Here is a 26,874-nt window from a genome sequence, read left to right on the forward strand (position 1 = left end):
ATATAAAAACAAAGAGGATTTGGCTTCCTGCTGGTGGGAGGTATGTAGATGTGCAGGAGCCTAAAGATGCACTTTGTGACAATCACTCATTCTTGACCCCAATCACTGCCTCTATAAGGAAAAAGGCAGAGCCACAGAAGCATCAAGCTTTATTCTTCCCCAATTCCGTCCCTCTCCTGCTGCCCAGCAAGCAGGACTAGGGGAGAGGGTGGGTTCAGGTCTTGGGCCTCCTCTGCCCTTTTCAGCACATGCTGCAGCTCAGACCGGGCCCTACATAGGTTCTTGGTCTCCTGCATGTGGAAGAGGTAGACCGCACCTGCCCCCAGCACCAGTCCTACACTGGGGGTCCAGAGTAGAATGGCCACTTGCCTAACACCCCCTTCAACCACCAGGGCACACAGTGATGCCAGGAGAAGCAGCCCCAGACCAATGGCATAGCCAGCCAAGGTAGTCCACCAGCGAGCTTGAGCCACACCCTGGTCCAGCTCCGTCCAGGCCTCCTTCAGCACACTGTTCAATGTTGACCTCTCTTTTGGTCCTAGAACAAGCAAGGCAGTGGGGTGTGAGAGAGGGTCAGAGTGGAGGAGCTGCCTTATGGTGGAGAAGAACCAAGGGAAAGGGTAAGAGGTGACTCACCATGGGTAGGGCTGGGGTTGTACTCAGGGGGACTGTGTCTCACACACAGAGTAGCCATCAGGGCCTCATGATCAGAGAGGGGGGTGCCAGAGTTAGGGTGATGGCCTGTTGTAGTTTTGAGAGTCTTACAGGAAATGTAAAACCCAGAAACCGCCTATGAAAAGGATGAGAGAGAACACATTTGCATTCTTTCCAGAGTAGCAACTCCCGGTTACCCTTTCTCCAGCCATCAGCAGTCTAAGACAAGTTGGCTGGACAAAGGATCTGCACAGGCTGATGAGAGACAATGGGACACTGGGAGAAGGCACACTGGCGGGGAGAGCTTCTCACCTTGAAGTCTTGCGTCTCCAGGTAAGCATCAAGTAGTCCTGTATACTCCATTAGCAGGCGGCAGCCCAGGTCCTTTGGGTGCAAGTTGAGGTCCCCACACAATAGAATCACGTCGGCCTTCTTGGATGTGTGGCTGGGGGAATCAGGTTAATGAGGCAGGATATTTTTCCTCACCAGCTGTTGCCCTTAGGACCTTGGCCACCCCTCAGTCCCTGGGTCCCTTCCCTCTCCCCCTGTTCAAGCCCAGGCTCACACACTGGATGAACTGGGCCAGTTCCCACTTGGGCCACACGATGTGCCAAGTAGATGTCCTTCTGTCGACTGAACTCGGCATGGAGCTGAGCAACATAGATGAGATGATAGCAGATGAGACGAAGGTCCCAAGGGGAGGTCTAAATCAGAGCTGGTGTCTGTCATTCAGTCTGATGCTTGGTAAAAAGGACTGAAACCTGCCTACTGATCCTAAGCGATCCTGCCCGCAATGCCTCCTCCCTAGGCAGCCCACTTGGGAGTCCCACTCCCCAACAACCCCCCACCGCCACTTCCACCAGACTATCCCTGTGCTTCACTCACGTGGGTCACATAGGCATTGAGCACCAGTCCACTTAGATGGAGCACCAGCAGCCCTACAGCCTTGCCACAGAACCAGTCACCATGATGGATCTGAAGGCAGGAGGGGGCAGAAACAATTCAGAGCACTGCTACCCTCCTTATGCACATGCCCTGGCGCCCTAGAAAGGCTCTTTCTTATTATGTCCTAGTAGGGGATGGGGAAGGGAGGTGGAAGAGGTCAGAAGGCAGGCTTACCATGTAGGGATAGCCATTGAGGGTATAGACATGCTGGGTGAATTCTTGGATTGGATGTTTGGAGAAGACACAGAGTCCACTCCCAATGATGCCGCTGAAAGCACAGTCCTGGTTAATAGCCAGAAAGGCAGGGCAGGAAATACCCAGCCCTCTCCCCTCCCAGTTCTAATCAGATACTGCTGGGACCAGCACCAGAACGAAGCTCAAAGTGACAGATTTTGTGGGATGACCAGATAGCCTTATAATAAGGAAGTGATGAGCCAGAGAGATAATATCTTTCTGATTCCAGCCTTACCTGCTCCCACACCCAGGGCAGAGGACACTATAGGGAGAGGGATGAAGGTGAAGGGAGGCTAGGAAAGGGCTGACAGGGCCCTGAGAATTCAAGTCTGAGAGCAGGCTTCCTGGCCTCACCTCCTGAAGTAGTGTGCGGCTGGGTAGGTGGGCAGCAGCTTCTGCTTCAAGTACTGGAAGTCCTGCTCACTCCACACCTGAGGGAAGGGATGAAGATGCCTGCCAGGTCCTTCCACCTGGGGGAACACCGTCTCCTGCACCCCCAGTTGCCTCTACTCCCAGCCTGGGTTCCAAACCAGTTCTGCACACCCCTACCTCCTCCAGTAAGGCTAGATCGTAGCTCTCCATGTTCAGAAAGTCTCCCAGGCGCTTCATTCGATCCTCCCGATTCTTGCTCAGGTAGGGAATAGCCCTGAGGAAGGAAAAGACCAGGGGAGGTAACAGCTGGGGGGCGGTGGTGTGCTCGTCCCCCTGGGCAAAACTGCAGCTGAGGTGCGGGCCTTGGAGATGCGGGTTCCTCCCCACCACCCTGGACCCCCAGATCTGATGGCAGGGTAGAGTGGAGGCCCAGACAAGAGGAAGGCCTCCTACTTCTGGTTATGCGGGTGCGGATGGGACCGTGGCCCCAGGCCCCAGCCGCGGGCGTACTCACCAGCAGTTGAGGTTAAAGACCCTCAGTCGCAGGGAGAAGTTGGGCTTCATGGCTGGGCAGCTCCAGAGTCGCAGGACCTGTCCTCTGGGACGCCCCGGGGAAGGCAGGGCCGAGGCCGGCGGGCGGACGCACCTCCCCGGGGCGGCGCGCACAGGTGGTCGGCCCCGCCCCGCGCCTCCCGGAAGAACGCGCTTCCCCCGTCGGCCGCGCTCAGGCGCCGGCCAAGGCGCGCGGCCCGGGGCGCACTTCCTCGTCACCCCCGGCAACGGGCGGCTCGCCCCAGACTGGCCGCCCTCCAGCCCCGAAAGGCGAGCGGCGGCGCAGTCCGGGCGCGGGCGGGCGGCGAGGGCCGCACGCGGGGAGTCCGGAGGGGCTGGGGGGGGGTCCCCCAAGGGGGCCCGGGAGGGCGAGGAGCCGGGCTAGGGCACTCGGGGCTCCCCGTTCCTTTTCCCCAGAGCTCACCCCCGGCCCGCGCGCCCTCCCGCGTTTTCTCGCCCGGGTTGGCAGCAACAGGCGCAGAGTTGAGGGAAGACGGGCCGCCCGCCCCTCGCCTCGCTCCTCCCGGCGAGCGCCGGGGCGGGGCCGCGCGGTAACCCTGGCGACGCACAGTGTTTGTGCCCCGAGTAGCCGGGGAGCGCGGCCATGGCCAGCTTGCAGCCCGGCGGGCAGGGGTCCGCCGCGTGCCGCTCCACGTCGCCGCCCGAGAAGCCGCTGCAGGTGAAGGTAGTGGGACTCTTCAAAAGCTCTAGCTTTCAGATGGCGAAGAACACAGCTGAGGTAACGGCGTTGAAACCAGGAGTGTGAACAACCCTTCCACGTCCCGTCAGGCGCCTCCTAGTGGTGAGGGTTGGCGTGTCCTGAGGGAGGGACACGTCCAGGCTGGGCGGGCTCGAATGATGGGTGCATGTGGGGGCCAGGTCCAGGGCAGGGCAGGCGCTCCTCTTCCAGAAAGGTGGCCTTGAAAGGCAAATTCAAGCCAAGGAAGAATACAGAACCTGAGTGGGAATAAAGGTAATTCCTCGTCACCTCTTTTATTGCACATTAATTTTTGGATTTTTCAATTCATGCAAAAATTGTTCAAAATATTACCATAGCACAGTATTACCAAGATTATTAAAGTATTTCTTAAAAAGGGAAAGGTATTATAAAAAGTTTGTTACCATTTCACCGGGTAATTTTCACACACTCCCAAGTGAAGAAGAGTTTTTAAGATTTTTAAATAAATTTGTAACAGTGACTGCATTCCGATCAAATTAGGTGCTTAAGGGATTTCTTAATATGACCCACCAATGCTTTGGGAAACCCCAGTATTTCTTTGTAAACACGTAGAACAAAATAAAAGGGAAAACACTTTACCTGGAAGAATTTCATCAGGTCACTATTGCTGCAACACACCTGTAACCATGCAGGAGAAATGTACAAATGTACATACTATTGAAATGTAGAATTCATTATGTTTTTGGGGCTCTAGAAACGCTATTGTAAGATCTTCCCAACCTTCCTTCCTTCAAACCTCACCAGACTCCAGTATCTTGCCTTGTTCATGTTTGTCTGCCCCAAAGTACCCAGCTGGATACTTGCCACAAAATGTTACTGCATAGAAAAAAATCTTTAGAAATTCCTGCTTTGTTAACCTGCTCCAAGTCTGAAGAATTCAAGAAAAGTGTAATTATATCAAATCAGGAAATAAAACTAATTTGTGGGTTCTAGGTAAAGTTTACATTAAGATGAAGAGAACAAGTGTTCAGAAGTCTGTGAAAACCATACATGAATTATCAAAGCAAGTAGAACTTATGGGCTGTAATAGTTGTATTGATGGGATTAGTAAAGTTTTATGGTCCAAGATGTATTGAGAGAATATGAAAGAATTCTTTTCCCTTATTTTGTCTTAACTTCTTTCCTGAAGGCACATGTTTTCTGTGCCTACCACCACAACCTATTGATGTTTTGGCAAATTTTTTTTTCCTGTAAAGTCCAGATAATAAATCACTGGACTTTCTGGTCCATAGGCTCTCAGATATAACTACTCAACTCTCTTCTTGTTGTGTGAGAGCAGTCATAGGCAGTATGCATATGAATAAAATATTATTATGGATGCTGAAATCTGACTTGCATATAATTTCACATGCCATGAAATATGATTCCTTTTTTTAACCATTTAAAAATCTAAAAATTATTCTTAGCCTTTAAGTCTTAAAATATAGGCAGTGCTGCAGATTTGACCACAGTTTGCCTACCCCTTTGGTAGAGGATACAAAGTCAAGAAAATTATATCTTTATTATATTAATAGCATTAAGTTTCTCTTTCTTATACTTATGCCACGATAGCTCTATTTGAGATAAAAATTTATCAATGTCAGTTTAATTAGCTGTATCTTAAAGGTTTCTTGAATATATTCCCAATGGGATGATTTGTAAGCAATCCAGATGCCTTACTAACTGATAAAGATTTAGATTTGTAAAGAGTCAGTATGGTATACGTACTCTAATTGGGATGTAGTCCATTCTCTGAACACTCAATTATGAAAGAAGTATAATTAAGTGTGCTTAATTTGAAAATTATTGGGCTATAGCTCAGCAATAGCAATCATCCTGCAAGATTGCCTCACACTGAGCATAGATGCTGGAACTGAGGAAAAGAACACATCATTTGTTGGTTGTGTACAGTGGTCTAAGAATTTAGGGAATGGTCCTATTGCTTTTGCCTCTTCTACCAGCCTGATCACACATTTTCCCCTCTTGAAATACACACTCCTGATGAAGCATGCCAGTCCAGTGTCCTCTTTTGGACCACAACAGGACCTATGAGCACAGTCCTTGGAGGAGAAGGTGCCAGCTGGAGAGGCCAGCTGTCACTTTTCCCTGTTGGCCCATCTATTTCACACACCCAATCAAAAAAGTGAAGCCTAATTGTTATTAACTTCTCTTGCTTTAGGAGGAGGCAAAATGTAACATATCAGATATCAAAGGGTTTTTTTGGACAGGATTGTTAACCAGCTAAAAATTTTCTCTGATTCACACAGTCAAAATAATACAATATATGTTACACCAAAACAGTGTAAATCTTAACATATGTGTAAACTTATACACATATAAATCTTAACATATGTGTAAATCTTAACATATGTGTAAATCTTAACATATGTGTAAATCTTAACATATGTGTAAACAACTACAAAAATGTCCATTTGGTCATCTTCCATGTATCAGTAAAGTAAAGCAATAAACACTTAGCTATTTTAGTTGAAAGTGTCTAAAGGTGCACTGAGGTTTAATAAGAGTTTATGGGGGCAGAAATCGTCCTAAATGAAGATGGGAGCTCACAAAACAATTGGCATAAACTCATTTATTTGTTCATTTGTTTATTCAGTTGCTATATGTGGATGGTCCACTGTGTGCCAGATGTTGAGGCCAGTGGGAATATAGGAAAAGTAAGACGTAGTCTTTGCCCTCAAGGAGTTTATACTCTACAGGTGAGAGACAAATAAGTCACAGCCAAGTGTGGTCTGGGGAGCACAGGGGCCTCTGGGAACAGGCAAGGGGCATCTAAGCCAAACTGTAGCCTGGGTGTGCATTATGTAAAACTTCTTCCAGACCCTGTAAAACTTGGGGGAAATGATTATTACTTTAAGAGAACGTATCTAAAATAATTATTCTGTTTTGAAACCTAGACTATGAAGATTAAATATCCATCCAAATTTCAAGATCCTATAGTAGTTCCTCTTCAAGAATTTGCATGGCATCAGTATCTACAGGAGAGGAAAAGGGTAAAAGATGTTTGGGATGTGGGAGATATGGACAAAATTATGCTTTATTATCTATGCCTCATTTTGGAAAAACTGAACCAGTAATTTTAATGCAATTACATTTTCTGTATGTTATACTCTTAAATTATTTCAATCATTTTACCAGACTGATTTTAAGAAAAAGTAAATCATTTTCAAGATTTCCTTTTGGAAGTTGTGTGATAAGGTAAGTTTTAAATTCTCAGTGTTACTACTTATCCCTGCTAATGTTACTCTTCTTTCCTTGCATATCATTCATACTTCCTGTGACCCCCTGACACTCAGGTCACTATATCCTGCCACTTTTCTTGCCCTTGCTCTAGAAGGTTTTATTTATTTATTTATTTTACAGATTTTATTTATCTATATTTTCATAGAAGAACTGGGGTGCAGGCCAGAGGTGTGGCTATGTGAATGCATGAGAGAAGATTTCCCAGAGACAGAGTGGGGAGCAGAACAGGTGGATCTACTGAAATACACTGCTGAGGGAAGCAGTGGGCAAGACAGGAGAGGTCTGCTGCACCATGTAGGTTAGCTCCCTGCCAGGGGATCGAACTCAGGCAGTTGCAGTTACAGTGATAACGCTGAGACTTAACCCCTAGGCCACGAGGGAGGCCTCCCTCTGGAAGGTTTTAGTGGTTGGTATACAGCACAGATAAAGAAGGACTTGTATGGAGTTGTTATCTAGGGGAGCTCTTATGACAGCCACCATGTTCCTACAGGGCAACCTTGTCCTGGTTGACACTTTCTTTTTTGTGTACTGTCCCCAACAGTACGCTTGCAGCAAATGCAGACCCTTGGGCTAGCAGAACTTGTCCAGGGATGGCATATATATTTCCTCTTGGGTGCCAGCCCTATTGTTGGTAGTGCTGCTTGTAGCAAGTGATGTGAGGATTCTAAAGTGACATTTCGCTCACGGATAACTGGTTTTGGGGGAAGGTTAGACTGGGGCATGCCTCCTACTTGTTACCCTGACCCAGTCTTTGTGGAGAGTCTCAGTCCTGGCTTCCCTGCCCTGCCCCTTCTCCCCATTGGCTGGTGAAAACCCTTTTCCCCACCAGAGCAGTTTCAATTGTTCTGTGCTCAGTTACACAGGATATCCTGTGATCCGGTGGTTATCATGTAGATGTAGATTGTGTTATTTTATAATACCTCTGCATAAAATGCAGATGTAAACAGTGCAAAACTGAGCCAAGAGCATTGTTTGTTAAGTCTTCTATCCAATTTTTGCACTGAAATTCAAATGAAGCCATAGTAGACACTTACACAAGGTGATTACTAAATACCAGATATTATTATAATAATTTTTTGTATAAATGAACTAGTCCTTACAACAAGAAGGGTAACCAGTGGTCCTGGTTTGCCTGGGACTAAGATTTGCTGGAAGGTAGAAATTTCAATGCAAAAGCTAGGCAAACCGGGACAGTTATTCACCTTAGCATAAAACAATGTTTTTCTTAATTTCGATCATAAACTACCATACTGCCTACCAGTGTTGTGCGCTCCATCAACAGGACAACCGTGATCTCATGTTTTGTATTTTGTACATATTCCCACTGATCCTTAAAGAAAGGTTGATGTGGATTCTAATCCATAATTTCCTGCCCTTTTCATTCTGGGTTACTGATCTTAAAGGGGACATAGTTTAGGGCCTCTTTGGTGGTGCAAGGGGTTTAGACGCAGCACTATGAAGCTATCTGCAGCCAGTGCAAGGCAAGTTTAATCCCTGGCCATGGAGGTGACCCACGTGGCATAGCAGACCCCTCCAATCTTGCCCGCTGCTCTCCTCAGCAGTATATTTCAGTCAATCCACCTTTTCTGTTTCCTACTCTGTCTCTGGTGAATCTTCTCACCCCCGACACCTCGGCTTATACCCCAGTTCTTATATGCATACATAAATAATTATTTTTTAAAGGGGGACATAATTTGGTGACCACACACTGGAATTTAGAAGGGTCACCATCACTACTATATGAATGAAAACACTAATCTCTTTATTTTGAGTAGCTTAGAACTTAAAAGTATTGATAGAGATGACTTATCTTCCTCACTTACTATGCCCAGGAAATCCCTGTTGGCTCTCAGGAAACATTTTCTCATCCTGACTACCTTCTGTCAAAAAGGCATTCTTCCAGTCTTTGGTACTGACAGCTGTGCGCAACAGCTTCCCCTTATCTGTGGTATTGCTTACTAGTTTCAGTTAACATGTGGTCCAAGAAAAATATATACAAGAAGATATGTTGAGAAAGAGAAAGATAGAAACCACATCCACACAATTTTAATTAAAGTATATTATTATTCTAGTTTATTATTAATTATTGTTAATCTCTTACTGTGCCTCATTTTTACATTAAGCTTTATTATAGGTACATGTAAATAAAGGAAAAAACATAGTATACATAGGACTCAGTGCTCTTTGCTATTTCCGGCATCCATAGGAGGTCTTGCAAAGTATCCCCCCACAGAAAAAGAGGGGACTACTAATTACACAAAACTCCTAACCTCATCCAGCATACCACAGTAAAATGTGCTTCAAAAATGAAGCCAGGGACTGCATCTTGTTGTCAAGTTAGTATAACAAGTATGCTATACACACAGGTGCCATCTGTTATCTACCATTATATCATATCACTAGGCGGCCCCTAGTGATGTTAGATTCTTAAGAATGTCCTTAAATTCTTTCTGAGAACAACGTTCTGAAAAATGACAATGTGTTTTTTAAAGATTCAGTCCCAGAGTTTAGAGTCTTTGTGGATTAAGCAAGTTTTTCTTTTTCTCATCACATTTATGTGTGTGCGTTTACATTTCCTTTATAGGAACTCAGGAATGAAACTTGGGTATATTCTTCCTTTGTGATGTGTTTTGTTAATGATCAACTCCTCGGTGATGAACTTGATCTTCAGAAATGGGCCCACAAGATATGGGATATAGTTGATTTTAAACCCCCTGCACTTTACGAGGCACTTACTGAGGATTATTCTATTAAATTCTTAAAAGACACCAAGGCAAGTTATATTGATTTTTAAATTCTTAATCTTTTACATTGATTCAGCATTAATTATGGATATCCTGACAAAAGGGACCATAAAATAGTAGGAGACTAAGTTTTCAGTTTTCAATGACCTTATGATCTAGTTGCAAAGGATTGTTTTGTGGTAGGTTCAGCTCAGTGGTGAGTAAAGTCAGCATATCTCTACAGAAAGAGAACATCCCTGTTCAATCACTTTGCTCCCCATGGAGATATTTATAGATTGCTATCTGCCTTAAACTATAAAGACCCCACCCCACCCCCGCAAAACGTCAAACCTGTCATTTTCTCATCTTTAGTGAAGTGTTTTAATTAATACTTTCTAGCACTTAAATGAGTGCTACTACCCTAAGAGAATGGAAATTATGAGCATAAAGGAGACATTAAAAGCATGATGCCTTCTTTACAAAAGCAGGAGTAGACAAGCTATAGTACTGGGAGATTTCCAGTGGCAGAGGATAGTCAGGAAGCCTGAAGCCCAGAGAGAGAGACAGACAGACATCAGGGTAGAGAGGCAATAGATATAAAAGTGCTTTGTGATTATGCTCAGAACCTTTGATGTAACAACAACTACCATATCCTGAAATCATTTCATGCCCACGATGCCTGTGCCCACAGAAAGACCCAGTGCTAGGAGCTGAGGTGTGCAAAGGCAAAGACCTCTCTCCTTGGCCCATGTTGAACCACTCCCTTAAACAGAATCTGAAACATAGTAGGTGCCAAGTGAATGAGGGCAAATGCACTTGGAAAATTCTCTGAATTCTGGGTGTAGGTAAGTCTTTGGGGTTCATATTAGTTAATTTCCAAAGGGGTGGGGTCCTAGAAAGTACATTTGTGCTCTGGGAATGGCAGGAGACAACCATGAAGGCCAGAATTAGTGGGAAACAAGCTGGGAAAACAAGAGTAGCAGTCAATATCAAACTACTGTGATTAACATGAAAACCTCACAACTGACAGGGAGACTTGAGAACCAGCTTTGGAAAATAAAGTGGGAACCAAGGGAGTTCTGTCAGCAGGAAAACATGGCAAGAGTCACTGTGTGCGAACTCGCAGCCAGGACACTGCCATGTTGCTGTATTCACCCAGAATAGCTTCTCAGCTCTCCTTCTGTCTCATTGCATCACCCCCTGGAGATCCAGGCCAGAGTTGCTGAGTAATGAGGCCCCTGTCATTTCCCACAACCTGGTTCTCACAGAGGAGGGAGAGGGAGTATCAGGCCTTTAGGTTCTATAGGCAGTGATGGACCCTGTGGGGAGTTCCCAAATAGAAAAGGTGTTCAAATGTTAATCAGCAGGGGAAAAAGCAGATCCACTAAAGAAAAGTTGATCTGACTGTACATTCTGAACCAAGGAGTTAGATTTTAGCCAGAAGGAAAGTCAAGCCAGCAGAACTTTCATAGAGTGTGGCATAATCCTCTTTGCTTTTTCTTTTTAACACTTAGGGCTGTGCAGAAACAGGCTGGAGTGAGGAAAGCCTGGTGGCAGGGGCAGGGTAACCATTTAAAAAGGTGCTATAGCAGCATGGACTGGAGATAATGACAGACTGAACTAATTAGGGGCAGTCAAGAGAGAGGAACTAGATTCCAAAGAAAATCCTTAAATTTTTTCATGCAGAGGCTAGATTTTTCTTGCTGATAAAACCTAGGAACTTGTTTGCTTCTGGTTTGGAGTGACCTGCTAGACAATTTTGTTTGTGTAACCTTGTGTTGCATTCATTTGCTCTCGTTTCATTGGAATTTTCAGAATTATCTACTCTTGACAATGGCATGAAAACAATATGTTGTTACAAGGGGAAGCTTAATGGACTTATTGCAGACATCAATCATGATTTCCAGTATATCTTCTTTTTCTTCCTAAGCTGTAAAATTTATATTATACCTCTCATTCCGAAGTTATAATATTCTCTTATAATTGAGAACTTGTGATACAGAAGCTGAGAGGCAAAATTTAAATATAATTATATAGATGTAATACTACCTTCCTGGATGCCATATAGCACAATATTATTTCAGCCTTTTAATTAAAAAAAAAAAAGACTAGAGTGACAAAATGATGGTGGTACTATATGTAAAAGTGGTTTAGTTTATGTTTCCCAGATTCTTTTTTTTTTTTCTCATATAAGAGCTGGGGTGTGGGCCAGAGGTGTGGGGGGTGAGAGGATTCATCAGAGACAGAGCAGGGAGCAGAACAGGCAGATTTATTGAAATACACTGCTGAGGGGAGCAGCAGGCAAAGCAGGAGAGTTCTGCCGGACCATGTGGGTTAGCTCCCTGGCTGGGCTGGAACTCAGGCAGTGATAGCACTGAGACTTAACCCCTAGGCCACCAGGGAGGCCCTATTTCCTAGATTCTTGAGAAATAGTGCAGGGCAAGTGATGTATCTTGCTAAGTAAGACAGCATTTTTATGTATGAGAATGGTACCTAAGACAGCTGCATTCCATTAGATCTCTGGCCCCTAGATGAATGTTATTCTGGTAGAGACTAGTGTTTTCATTTTGGATGTCTCTCTGTAGGGCTAGCAAGGTCTCACAAGTGCTAGTTGACTCTATCAGAAAGGGTGTCAATTAAAAACAAGAGCAGGGGGCATCTGAGAATGTGAAGATATGATTGAAATAACTCAAAAGTACAGCATCCTATCTTCCTTACTCCTGGATATTGTGGACTTATTTTCCTACTCAGACAGGGTATTGCCTAGCTGTGGTTAGCTATACCATCTGGAAATCTAGAACCTCTAACCAAAGACTAGCTAGATCTTTTCCCAAAATTACTCAGGAAAGAAATCTCAATCTGCTTCTTTTCCCAAAGGGACCAACAACTGGTGTTTCTTAGCACACCTAGTTTGTGATGTATTTGGATCTAGGTGGTGTATTCTCAGTATTACATGATAGGTTAATGTTATTCAAAGCTTCACTATCAAAAGGTCTTATAAAGTGTGTTACTTTGATTGTAAAGATTTGATATAAAATGAAACTTTTTTTCCCAGTCATCTTTTTAATTTTGCTGTTGTCATATCTAATGTTAAAAGCTTAAAACAGAAAATGTCCTCTTCTACTTTGGGTCATTTATTAAACTTTCTTCCAAGACATTGACCTTCCTTATCTTTTTTTCTTAATTTTAATAGCATGATTTTGTGTTCATGGACGTTTCTATTGATTATTACCCAGTGGGAAGATTGATTTTTGAGGTAAGAGTGTTTGTTATTACTTTTTAACAAGTGGGAGGAGTGGGAATCTGTAAATGTAGAAATATTAAATATCAAAACCTTTTATCTTTATTTTGTAGCTATTTCGTGATGCATGTCCCAAAACATGTAGAAATTTTCAGTTTTTGTGCACCGGAAAAGCAGGGTTTTCTAAAAGTGGCATCAGATTACACTACACAGGTTCAATTTTTCATCGAATAGTACAGAATGGTTGGATACAAGGAGGAGGTGAGTTTAAAATCTTAAATACAACTCAATTGCAACATAAAATCAGAGTATCCAAAATTCTGTCTACCTTTGTGAAATGCATATAAAATTGAATATATAAATACCTAATATATATTTAAATAGTGTTTTATATATGATCAAATACTGAATTAATATATTCACACTCTTAAAAATTTCCATAATTATTAAAATAAGCAAATTTAAAGTATGTTACCAGGAATATTCCAAATTAAAAAGTGATGTAAAAAAATAGGAGAGCGATAGTTAAAATAAAGATGCTGTTATGAAATTTACACCCATTCCAAAGAAATGGAGAAGAAATATCTGACCATGGGAGTGTTAACACTGTCATGATTCAGGAAAGTCTAGTTCTGCAGTCAGAGAAACTTAGTGAACAAGAATTTATCAACGTAAATGAGGAAGGTGGTTGTGATGAAAATGTACCAGAGGAAGTGATGCCAACAAAAAACTTCATATTAAAAGAGTCTTAGGAATATTTTACAACATTCAAACTGAAAAGGATAAAATGTTGGAAATCAATCCCACGTTAGAAAGGCATATAACAATTGTCCAAGGCATAGAAAAGATGCTTGCTGTATACCAGGAACTGAATCATGAGAAAGAAGCATTATTCAAACTATACTTGAGAAGTTATTTAAAAAGAAATAAAGCATTTCTGGGCCTCCCCTGGTGGTGCAGCGGGTTGAGCGCAGCGCTGTGAAGCTGTCCACAACCTCTGCAGCGTGGATTCGATTCCCGGCTGGCCAGGGAGAAACCCACATGGTGCAGCAGACCTCTCCTGTCTCACCTGCTGCTCCCCTCAGCAGTGTATTTCAGTCAGTCTGCCTGTTCTGTTCCCTGCTCTGTCTCTGGTGAATCCTCTCACCCACCTGTGCATCTGGCCTGTACCCTGGTTCTTGTATGCATGAATAAATAAATCCTTAAAAAAAAGAAAGAAAGAAAGCATTTCAACTCTGAAAAAAGAAGTAGGATAGTATTTTTAAAATCAAAATGTAATTTCAAGTACTTAAATAAGAGTACCTAGAAGAGGGCCTCCCCGGTGGCGCAGCGGTTGAGCGCTGGGTTGCGAAGCTGCCTGCAACCTCTGCAGCCGGTTCGATCCCCGGCTGCTCCCCGGCTGCTCCCCGGCTGCTCCCCGGCTGCTCCCCGGCTGCTCCCCGGCTGCTCCCCGGCTGCTCCCCGGCCACCGGAGGAGGGTCCCACATGGCGAGCAGACCTATGGTGAGCAGACCTATGGTGAGCAGACCTCTCCTGCCGCCCGCTGCTCCCCTCAGCAGTGCACTTCGGTCCTTCTGCCTGCTCTGCTCCCCGCTTTGGCTCTGGTGAATTATCTCACCCTCCCGCGCTTCTGACTGTACCCAGTGCATGTATAAACCAAACAAACAAACAAATAATAAATAAATAAATAAATAAGACATGCCTCTAGAAAATTAAAAAAAAAAAATAAGAGTACCTAGAAGATAGGGTGCTATTAAGAAATTAAATAAATGGAAACAACTTATTTCTCATCAAAGGTAATTATAGCATTAGAACTGAAAACTAAAAGCCAACGCATTTTGATGGTCACATTTGCTTTGTTTTCAGGTTAATCCTTTGACTTTACACAAACTGGCGCCTGATTAATGGCACCAAATTAAATTTTGAAGGCCTTTGTATGATATCTCATAGGGAGCAATCAGGCAGCAATTTAAAAATAATTGGCTTAGGAGATTTGCTTGAACTCGAGAACATACACAGAGCCTTAAATTAATATTTCATTATCTTTCTATAATCTGGAATGTTCTGAGGCTGATGAGGAGAAAAAGCCTAGCTTGTTTGTAAATAAACTGCTTTCCCCTCAGTTTGTACAAAATGAGATCATATCACTATTGCTTGTTGTCTAACCTCCTTGTCCACTTAATATATATGGCATTTCTCTTCCTATGTCTGCAAACATAAACATATAAATATTTAGGGTCTGCCTAGTTTTTCATCATAGTGTTATACCAATTTAATTGCTCATTGGTGAACATTTGGGTTGTTTTCAAATTTTTGGTAGTGTAAAACAGTTCTCATGGGGACCAATTTCAGAATCTAGTGTTGTATATTATGTGCTAGATTCTCAGGTGCTATGTTGCTTTTTGTTTGGTTTGATTTTGGTTTTAGTTTTTGGTTAGAGCTACATATCTCCCATACCAAAATCAAGATTTGGGAAAAGTAGGTTTTATTTATTTAAATTGAACTTTCCCAATTTAAAGTGTACAGATCTTGAGTCCTGTTTCCAAACATTGAGGTAATAATGTTAAGGACAGTCTGGGGAAAATTCTGATTACTAAATCCAAACTAAATCCAAACTGATAACATAGAAATTGTATCACCCTGGGTAAGGCACTTGGCATTTCTGAATCAGTTTCTTAATCATAAAATAGGAATAATTTTATCATAGGATGTGTTAAGGATTCAATAACATTGTATAGTGAAAGTGCCAAGCTCTGTAAGCGTTCTTTTCCCTACAGATGGACGATTCTCCCAGGGCTTTGTGGAGAATTTTGAAAAACAAGAGCTAAAGTTTGGTTTTGTACTATGCCTTAGGTGCATCCAGGGACTTATGTTGTTTGCCCTTTGTGACCAATAGGCCTACATAATCTACACACCTCCCCGACCCAATCTCATTTTCTGACCTCCCCCACTCGCTCACTCTGCTCCACACATTGGCCTTTTCTGTCCTTGAGCATATCAAGCATCTATGTGCCTATAGATCTTGGCCTTTTCTGTCCTTGAGCACATCAAGCATCTATGTGCCTATAGATCTTTGTTGTTTCTTTTGCCTGAGACATATTCTGCCCAGCTATTTCTAGTCACTGCCTTATTTCACTGCCTCATCTTATTTTTCGTAGTACTCATCTCAGCAAGAGCACTATTGTCACCTTCTCTCCTCATGCCTCCCCTCACCCCCTACCCTAGCTTCTTACTCTGCTTAATTTTTTTCAAAGTACTTTTCATCTGTGAACATACTGTTATGTATTTCCTAGTTAGTTAGTTTATTTTCTGTTTCTTTTCATTGGAATATAAGTTCCTTAGGGCAGAGAGTTTTATCTATTGATATTTTGTTCACTGTTACATCCCCACGTTTGAGGATAGTGCTTGGCATCTAGGAGGTGCTTAAAGAATATCTGCTGAAAGAGTGAATAAACAGATAGTTAAGTAGGAAACATACATGCTCTTCTTTCCTAAAATACAAAGTTAAAGAAGATACCAAGTCTTTAAGTGACTTTTGTAAGATTCTTTCTCTGTGGCCCCTGCTCAGCCTACCATCTTCAGGAGTTTCTTGAGATATTTAATATATTTTGTCACCACCATTGTCACCATCATCATATTGAGCACACTGGTAGTGAAGATGATGATAGTGATTCTATAAGCAGTGTTGCTGCACAAGGATGATGAGTGCTAATGAGCAAGCTGGTGTCCTGCCAGGTACTGCACTCTGTTATGCCTGCATGATTGCATTTAATCCTCTGTGCTCTCTGGGAGGCACTTGCCATTTTTCCTCTCTACCCAGCTGAGGAAGCAGGCTTGGAAAAGGTAATTAAAAACAAGATTTAAATCAAAATCATTTGACTTCAAAGTTTAATTTTAACTACTGTTCTGCATTGCTGAATTTGTCACCAGAAGTATAGAAATAATATCAAAATACAAGGCAAGGCTGAATACTAGGGGGTGGGGGATAGCCAAAAAATTAAAAACTGGTTGAAATGGTGTCATTAGAAAATATTCACCTGGGAGATCTGAAGAGGAGGCCAAGCTAAATGGTGGATGTTGGAGAGACAGGGCAAAGGAATATTACTAGTATTTAAGTAGGTTGGTAGGAGTGGGGAACCACCAGGACAGATTTGTCTGAGCCAAGGCAACTCTGGAAACTAAAGAAATTGGAGCCAGGGAACTTCACCTTCTCCATTCCTGAAATTAGTCTTCAGCGAAACAGGAAGTTCCTGAAAACTGTGGGTGGAGTATCAGGAAGAGCAGGGTTGGAGATTTACAGCTGGTTGGGCTTATCAATTAATGTCAGAACCAGCTTTATGAGTGGTATGATTTATATGCCACATGCCCTGTCTTGCATAAATTCTGTCCATGGACTTGTTATTGCATCAGATTTCTTTAAAACAACACAGAACTTTTATTATAGGTAAATCATCATACTGTTAACAAGGCACAATCCTTCAACAGTTATTTATTGCAAACTGAATTCAAGAAAAGTGGACTAGTTACTAATGGGGAGCCTGGAGGTAAAGAAGACAGATCTCAGAACCTCTGTTTTCACTGAAGCTATCTTTGCTTCCCTTTTAGCTGTGGTAGATAAAAGATAACATGTGCATGGATGATTTTTATAGTAGGAACATTGCCTAAACCAAAATATGCATGTAATGCAAAATAGGTCATATAAATGCCTTTTAAAAAGAACCTCACATTTTCATCATAAGAAAAAACATTTTGTTAACTATGTTTGGTGATATTACCTAGACATTCTGTGACGATCATTTTGTAATATATTCAATTGTCAAACCTGTATGTTTCATTCCTGAAAACTTATATAACCTTATTATATTAAACCTTATATTAAAGAAAACTTCATTCCTAAAATGTATATAAATGAGTTGTCACTGTAGTATTCCAATGAGTGAAAATGTGAACATTAATTCTTTTTAGACATCTACCTTTATTCTTGTTCCAAAAACAGCTTCCTGTTTCTATTTCATTTTATTGGTTTAGTATTTCCATTTTTTTCTGAAAAGCAAGATGAATTAAGGAATAACTGGTGACATAAGCAAAATTTATATGAACATACTTTAAGTCATGACCACAATTATAATTTAAAACATCATCATTTTAAGGTTTTGCATTATAATTTAACCTACTTTAGAGAGTTATTATGAAGGAAAAATGAGATCCTGAGTGTAAAAGTACTTGTAAAATACAAGTGAAATCATTATAGTAATTTTGTTCATGATATAGGTATCGGAAAATGAGCAGTGTAACTCTCGTCATTGCTGTAAGTGGAATCATAATTTAAAGCATTTTCTTTTTTAGTCTAAAAATTCTAATGTTCATTTATCACTACTTCCAGATATTGTAGCTGGAAAAGGAGATGGTGGAGAGTCAATTTATGGACCAACATTTGAAGGTGTGTATTTTTAAATTCGTTGAAAACCACAACACTGTAGGGTCCCTGGTGTCTCTGGAGAAAAGAATTTCACAAAGCACCAGAATGAAGCCAGCAACACTAGGAAACAATAGGATAGAACACTGCAAGAAACAGTGGGCAAGCTCAGAAAGTGGGAGAGCCACACTGGGTAGTAAAGCAAAAGGGTTTTTAAGTTTTTTTTCCTTTCTGGTCAGGAGAGGTCCCCTTAATTATGCATACTTTGTTCCCATCACTCCTCCTGATTCCTGACTAATTGATCTTTTTGTTGTTGTTGTTATTTAATTTTTTAAAAATAAAGTATCATTGTTTTACATCCTTGTTAGTATTTTGATGGTATAGGATTTCTCCCTTCAGGTGTGGTCATTTGTAGCTCTCCCACCACCACAGCACCCATAGTCTTCCACCATAGTCCATTGTGCTCTCCTTCTGATTCTGGACTAGTTGGAATTACCCCTTCCTCCCTCTTTTCAAGTCGGAGCAAACTGCAGTTTTTAAAAGACTCTTCCCAGGCCTGCCATATCTTATCTGGTCCTTGAAACAAAGATATAGCTACAGCTGGACTGTGGGATGACAGGAACGCACTTGTGCTCATCTGGGGGAGTGTGTGACAATCCCACATTCACATAATTTTTATTACAATATTATAGTCATTCTTTTTTATTAGTTATTATGAATTTCTCACTGTGCCTAATTTATAAATTAAATGTTATCATAGGTCTGTATTTATAGGAAAAAAACAGTATACATGGTTTTTTAATTCTCTGTGGTTTCAGGCATTCACGGGGGGATCTTGGCCTGTACCCCCACAGATAACAGGGACTACTGTATTTGATTTTCAGTGCTGGCTACACAGCTATATACTATTGTCAAGATACATCAAACTGATCATCTAAGATATATGCATTTTATTTTATGTTTATACCTCAAGTAAAAAAAAATATAAAAGTTTGAAATTACTTATTAAAAATTGAAACAGAATCACCAACACTAAGACATATTTTAGTAACATTATTGGACATTAAAGAAAAAGAAAAAAATTCTCTGGCCAGCTAGGCAAAAAGAACAAGTAATTTATATAGGATAGAAAAGTAAATCACCGTCATACTCTTTGACATCCTCATATTCATGTGCCAGAAGAAAATGGAGTAATTATTTATGATGTTCAAGCAAAGGAAATGTGAGCTAAGGATTTTGTCTCCAGCCAAACTGAATTTGAATCTTTTGTAATTCAAATTTGGCTGAATAAAAGGCACCAGAATTATCAACATATAAAACATCAGGGACGGTGTTGCCATGAGGCCTCTCTGAGGAATTGACCAGAGAATGAGTTTCCCAAAACCAAATTGCAAGAGACCTTGACATAAGAGCTAGTGGGAGCACAAATCATTGAGTGACTTGTAAAACTAAAATTTAATGAGGATTAAAAGGGTGAATGTGATATGTGCATAGTCTATCAAAAAAAATGAAAGAAAATTGGTACAATATATACAAAAGTTTTAAAAATTATTTTCAGTAAGTACACTGGTGATGATATTATAATATTGTTTTTCTGAGGTTGTTGTATATGTAATGTATGAAAACACAAGTAATTTATGGGGTGTTCATCTGTCATCATTTCTGTATCCTTGAGAATCAGGATTTCAATGTGGATGAAAGGAGGGATAGATGAAATATGATAGAGGCTAATAAGTAAATATTCTGTAATCTGGAATGTGAATTGCAGATACCATTTAAAACTCAGAAGTGTCATATATATTTATAGACATCTCTCTGTCTCTCTCTACACACACACACACACACACACACACACACACATCCACTAGGTTGGCCTACAGACAACAACCGACCTAGTAATAAAGCATTTTCTTGGCATTTAGATTGTTGTTTGAAATGCCATTTCTCACTAAAAGAAATTGTCAGGGATTCTGAGAGAAATGTCAGGTTCCAGTTCTGGGACTAGAAATTATAAAATGAACCTGAAGCTCTTTGTTCAGCCATAGCCAAAAGCCCTACTAAAAATGTATTAGGGTCAATCAGAGACTCCAGGAACCAATTTAAAAGACCCTCACTGGCCAAAGATGAAGTAATTTTAATTACAATCGGTTGAAACCCAACAAGTATTTGAAATTCAGGAGTTCATAATGATATATTATAATAAAATAGGGCCTAATTTTTACCTTTGGGCGACTGATAAAAAACTTACTCATTTTCTTGAAAACTGGTAAATATTGGGCTAAATATGGGAATGAATAATACATTTATCTTGCCTTTCCTGTATGAATTGTACCAACTTGTAAATAAAGGGAAAGATCTTGTTATAAAACTATTCTAATTAATAAGTGGTAAGGATATAATAGAATATCATCATTTTGCTATCACTACTGAAATAATGGATCTGGGCATTGGCTGCGTTGGTACCTGCTAACTTCCCCAAAACAGAGACAACCAAACATTGAGCCTCAGTTGAGAGAATACAGCACTAAACAGGTAGAACCTAGTCTGAATAAGCCTTTGACTGAGCTGCCAGTTTATAGAAAATACAGCCAGTTCTGCTATAATGTGCAGAATTTAAAGACCTTTGTACTTTGCAATGTCATGTAATAAAACCACAGGATCTACAAAAAAACAAAAAACACAACACAGGACTTACAGCAAAACTGAGGTATAAAGAGCTTCATCAGTGATTCATTAAAAATTAAGATAGTGACCTAATAAGAACAATAACATGTTTCACATATATTAATGGTGACATGAATTACACATGAATACTATAATAAATATGGCACTTTGCCTTGAAAATCCCTGACGTTTGTGGAAGGACATGGGAGAGTTGCAGAGGATGGGTGATTTTGAACTGCTGGAAGGAAGATTCTCTGGATCAGAGGCAGGTTGTGGCACCAGGTTGGGAGAACATGGCTCCTAACTCAGTGACCCAAGGTACCTGGTCAAGGTCTGAGGTATGTCATGTATTCCTGACCAGCTTCCTCTCCAGCTGGGTGCAGTCTTGTACTTTCACCTGGGGTTCTTCCAGAGGAAGTCTCACATAAGCAAGGATAAAATTCATTACATTCCAGTTCTTCCCTAATATATCAATCAAGTTGAAACTAATTTGCATCCTCAGCACAAGTAGTATAGTAGAACCTACAGGCCAGAGAACAGAAACATGTTGAACTGCCCCTATGTGTGCATTTAGCAAACTCTAATACTTGGATAGCTCAGGTTCATTAGCAGATAAAGTGTAAGGGAAACAAAGGGAGAGAGATAGAACCTGTAGAATAAAAAAGGTTTCAAAGACATAACAAGGCTTCTAGATGTGAAATACTAAGCTGTGGTATCTAGGGATGCACACTTGGATGGCAAAACTGTAAGAAAATAGTGTGTGATTATTTAAAAGAGAGGAGAGTGGTTACTGTTGGGGCCAGAGGGGGGACTTGACAAGGGACTTCAGAGGAGGCTGGCAAAGTTAATTTTCTTGGCTTTGGGTAGCAGCAGTTAAAGGGTAGTCATCTTCTAGTGACAGTATAACTCTACATTAGTTTCTGTGGCTTTTTCAGTCTGTTCATTTTAATACAATGAAAGGGTTTAAAAATTACATTGAACCCATGGCCGAAGGAAAAGGAAAAAGGAAAAGCTAATTTCCTTCTAAATTCATAGAGATACAGCTTTATCAAAAGAAATTGTAGGGACGAAAGACATTTCCCTTTTTGCCCTTCTAGTTTCTTTCACCGGCTTAATATTATTATTGACATAAAGCAGGTTAACAGGAAAAAAACCACTTAATTTCACATGTATGTGGGTCTCAGAGATCCATGACCCAGAGAAGTGACCAAAGCATTAGTTTTTATACATTTTAAGTAAAGAATAATTGAGGTGGAAAAAAGATTTGGGTTTGTAGCTTTATAAAGAAGTATTGATAATAGTTTGTTTACACTGATTTCTTGGCCCTAAATTGCTATCTCTGATGATAAGAGCACCTTCTGCCCTTCTGTTTCTGGGAGGGTTTTTGTTCACATGGAGAATTCATTTCCTGCTTTCAAGGACAAAGGTATAGCTGTGTTCTTGCACCAGCTGTTCTTTTTTTTTTTTTTTAAGGATTTGCATTTATTTTTTTATGCATACAAGCACTGGGGTGTAGGCCAGAGGTGTGGGAGGTGAGAGGATTCACCAGAGACAGAGTGGGGAGCAGAACAGCTGGATCTACTGAAATACACTGTTGAGGGGAGCAGCAGGAAAGATGGGAGAGTTCTGATGGGCCATGTGAGTTAGCTACCTGCCTGGGGATCGAACTCATGTTGCAGTAGCTGATGATAGCTTTGTAGTGCTGAGACTTAACCCCTTGCACCAATGGGGAGGCCCACACCAGCTATTCTTAAGTAACTTTAGTTCAAAGTTATCAATATGCCAACATGGTATATTTTGGTGCATCCTGCTCTGAACCCCATCAAAACAATCTAAGTAACACCACTCATTTATTCATGAAATATTGAACTCCTAGTTAGTTGCTCACATAATGCCAGGAACTTAGGAGACACCGATGACATACCAAATTTCCATCCTCAAGGATTTTAGTGTTTTTGTGTGGCCAGATGTTCGAACAGTTTAAACACTGTGTCAGTTGCTATTACAGAAGAACTGAGTGCTGTGGGAAGAACAACCGCCTGGGAGAGTTGGGAATAGTGGCACAGAGCAGCTTTTGAGTTAGGTGTCAAAATAAGGCATTGCAGATGGGAAAGGACATTCTTTGAAGCTTTTCTGGCATCCTTAATCCTTGATGAGAATACACTGTACCTCTCCATCTGGCAGCCATTATCATATTATCCAGGCTCCCTGTCCTGTAGGAGACCTGTCTCTTAGCTGGTTCTCTAGATATCCCCATGATTCTGCCACAACCCCTCCTTTTGGCATTAGACTCTTGTGGGGATCTGATTGTCCTCCATGCTCAGGGAGACTGCATATTGAGAGAAACCTTTATTACTCTGTCTGGCAGTGCAGTAACCAATCAAGTGAAAAGGAGACATGCTGTAGAAGGAAAGAGGAGAGATGGAAAGAGGGAGAGCATGACTGGCATGACATTGAAAGCATGGGTCCCTTCTTTCACCCACTTGTGGAAGCCAGTTCCTCCTCCACGTTGCTTTCATTGGACCCTGTTTTCATGAGGTGAAGAGTTAAAATCCAGGGCTTATTAAAAATAATTACAACTGCAAAACTCACCTTTATTAAGCTTAACACAGTGAATTTAAAAGGATGAATTGTAATTTAGTTTTATAAATTGATTAATCATTTTTTAATTAAAAAAAAGTTGTTTTGCTTTGTTTGAATGACAATTTTTTTTTATTGTCTTCCTAAATCCTATTTTGAAAGTTAGTAGCTGAATAGTAACCCTTTCTTACTCCTTGTGCAGTTGGATAATAACCCTAATCCTCCTCACCAACAAATGATTGGTGGCTAGATAGCTTGGGCAACTAGAGAAAAAGTCGTTTATATGAAATGCAAAAGAAAAAAGGCATATTTAAAAAAAATTGTATTATCCTTGTTATATTAAGCAGACCAGTTTCTCAATACTAACTTGTCCCCCTAATTCACAAATAGCTACAGTACTTAAAATCCATTTGTCTAACTTCTAGATTTCCTAGTCTTTTGTTAAAATAATAACCTATCCAAGTGCCCACTTTTCATATAAGTTTTTATCAAGGTAATATTGGTATATAACATTATATAATTTTCAGGTAGCAGTAAGTTGAAAGTGTGTTCGCCCTCTAATAACAGCATGTAATTCAAATCTGTGTACACTACATTATGATCGCCACCAAAAGTCTAATTTCCATCTATCACTAGAAAACTTGAACCCTTTTCATTATTTCTCCCACCCCCAACACCTCCTCTCTGGTAACCACCAATCTGTTTTCTGTATCTAAGAGATTGTTTTATTATATTCCACAAGAGTGAAATCATATAGTGTTCATCTTTCTCCATCTGATTCATTTCACTTAGCATAATAAACTCTAGGTCCATCCATGTTTTTTGCAAATGGGAGATTGCTTAATCTATAAATGAAAGTGGATATTAATAAAAAGCATTAAGGATGCCAGGAAAGCTTCAAAGAATTTCCATGCCCAATAATGCAACTAAAAATTATACAAAAGTATTATTATCTGGGTCTCCCTGGTGGTGCAAGGGGTTAAGTCTCAGCACTGTGAAGCCATCTGCAGCCACTGCAACATGAGTTCGATCCCCGACCAGGAAGCTACCCACATGGCACAGCAGACCTCTCCTGTCTAGCCCTCTGCTCCCCTCGGCGGTGTTTTTGGTCTGTCCCCCGCTCTGTCTCTGGTGGATTCTCTCACCCTCCCACGCCTCTGACCTGTACCGCAGTTCTTGTATATATAAATAAATAAATCTTTTTTTTTTTTTTTTTTTAAAGAACAGCAGAAGTCTGTAAAAGATAGGATGAGAGGAAGGGTCCTATCCATGAAAGCTGTCTCTAAGGAGGTGTTTTTAATTACCACACTGGGTAGTTTGAAATACCACTGCCAGAGGAGCACAAGAAAGTTTGCTGACTTTCATTGCTAAGCAAAAATCCTTCTTTACGTCATTTTCATAGCACACTTGTTTTTAGCCTAAGTGCTCAAATAGTCCTAAGACTTTGCAGCTTATCTTTTTTTTTTTTTTTTTTTTGTGGGACCTAGCGTTCAACTGCTGCGCCACCAGGGGAGGCCCTGCAACTCACCTTTTTAACAGTCCAGTTGCATGAAAGTAATATGAAAAAAATAGGATATTTATAATGTAGTGTGTTTTGATAAATGTGATTGAGAACACTCGATACCAAGGGTTCTATTTGTGATTTACATATTGCAATCAATGGAAATAATAGAAATATTTTAATGACCTACTGATTGTTTCTTTTCTAGATGAAAACTTTTCAATTCCTCATAATAAAAGGGGAATTCTAGGAATGGTCAACAAAGGTCCTCACAGCAATGGGTCACAATTCTACATCACCCTACAGTCAGCTCCCTATCTAGATAGAAAATATGTGGCTTTTGGGTACGTGCATTCTAAGTTTGTCTATGTAATATTCATACAAGTAAAAATGTGGTTCAAAAGATTTGGGTATTATATGTAGTCTAAGGGTAGTTAACAATAGGATATAAAGCAAAATTAATGCAAATATAGAAAAACATATTTAGAAAGAAATATTTTCTAAGAAGCTTTGTATCTATAAAACACAAAGAACCAAATTAGGCACTTTTATAATTTCTCTAGCCATCTAGTCCCATGTATCCATCCATCCAGCTGGGGAAAGGTTAGAGATGTAAATTAGGAGGGGTCAATATGGTAGCTATGCTGCAGCCAAACTATCACCCCCAGAAGAGAATTTGGACTTTTATTTATCTTCTCCTTTTCTGCCTCTCTTTATTCAACTGAAATCCTGTTGTAAGCCTAGGTTAGAAACCTCCCTAATTACCATATCAAACAGCTTTTTTGTTCTCTTTTTATACTACACACAATCGGACGCAGGGTCTGGGGCTCATTCACCTTGTACCCTAACACCTGTCACACTGGGCAGGTACATACAGTAGGTGCTCATTAATATTTGTGAAGGCAATTTGGAGCACAGACTTCACAATCTCTTTGGACAGAGGTGATTCTCTGTTCTGTATCATGGTTTCTGATTGGGATGGCAAAAATGGAGCTCAGGGGCAGAGAAAGATGGCTAGAGTACGTTCAATGCCAGCTTTAGCCATGTCTCTGTAAAGATTCACGAAATGAAAATTGCTCTTTCCCCTCAGTGACTGCCTCAAGTCCAGCATTGAGAGAGTGTTCTATGTTTAGGGGTTTCTGGCCCATGCTGCTTTTTTTTAGTTGAGAGAGCTAGAAGTCAGCTCTACTAATGCAGTTCTAATTTTTGGCCAGTGAATGTCTACAGAGGTCAAAACCAGCATGGCTTTGAGCTGTCTTTTATTAGGTGCCCTTGATTAGGTGCCAGGCATTGTACGAGGCCCTGAGCACTGGGCATGATCCCTGCCCTCATGGGGGAGTCAGAAATCCATCAAAGTAGAATACATGGAAAAGTTTACCCTGATAAGTTCAGTAAAGGAGAAGGGAAATGTGACATAAGCACCCAAGGAAGTCTGGGAAACTTCCCTGAGGAAGCAGTGATAGAGCTGAGATCTTAATGAAAACCAGAAGGTGACCAGGTAAAAGGATAGTGGGGAGAAAAAAGAAAGGAGACAGTTGTGGTAGGAAGGGTGCATGGGACTGCCTCAGAGAGAGCAAGGGGGGAGCACGCTACAGATCACCCTGAAAGGGTATAGGGAGGCCAGCCATACAGGCCATGGTAGAGATTTTAGTCTTTATCATAATAGGATAATGGGAAATTATTGAAGTATTTTAAACAAGGAGATGACATTGGATTTGTATTTTTAAAAGATCACTCTGACGGTGATGAAAATAACAGATTAGAAGAGTCTCATATGGGGGATCCATGGCAAAATGGACACAGTTAGTGCTATTTAAGATATTTATGGCTGATATTAATTTGTAGGAAATAGTCTTAGCTAGGGCTCAATTTAGGAACATATGCCAAATGTGAAAATTTATGACCAACTGAATTTTCCTTTTTTTCTCCTATGTAGGCAATTAATTGAAGGAACAGATGTTCTTCAAAAACTAGAATTAGTTCCAACACAGAATGAAAGACCAACACAACAAT

The 26,874-nt window shown here is 41.0% G+C and overlaps 2 protein-coding genes across 2 annotated transcripts; one reads left to right on the forward strand and one right to left on the reverse strand.

Moving 5' to 3' along the window:
* Positions 1-41: 41 nt before the first annotated feature.
* LOC311167071 (sphingomyelin phosphodiesterase 2-like) lies at positions 42-2,769 on the reverse strand (the record flags this gene model as incomplete). The annotated part of the gene is given in 11 exon segments (XM_084227874.1): positions 42-538; positions 637-790; positions 852-888; positions 890-1,099; positions 1,224-1,247; positions 1,249-1,304; positions 1,540-1,629; positions 1,774-1,867; positions 2,188-2,264; positions 2,383-2,479; positions 2,720-2,769. Coding segments are annotated over 11 exon segments (1,278 nt in total). The 3' UTR covers positions 42-149.
* A 706-nt stretch (positions 2,770-3,475) lies between these two features.
* Positions 3,476-25,476, forward strand: PPIL6 (peptidylprolyl isomerase like 6; the record flags this gene model as incomplete). The annotated part of the gene is made up of 7 exons (XM_084256372.1): positions 3,476-3,496; positions 6,391-6,486; positions 9,321-9,509; positions 12,653-12,715; positions 12,814-12,961; positions 18,084-18,140; positions 25,070-25,476. The coding sequence occupies 7 exons, from the start codon at positions 3,476-3,478 to the stop codon at positions 25,282-25,284; spliced, it is 789 nt and encodes a 262-aa protein (XP_084112498.1). The 3' UTR covers positions 25,285-25,476.
* Positions 25,477-26,874: the final 1,398 nt, after the last annotated feature.

Source organism: Talpa europaea (assembly GCF_964194135.1).
Source record: "Talpa europaea genome assembly, chromosome: 2".
Classification (NCBI taxonomy): domain Eukaryota; kingdom Metazoa; phylum Chordata; class Mammalia; order Eulipotyphla; family Talpidae; genus Talpa; species Talpa europaea.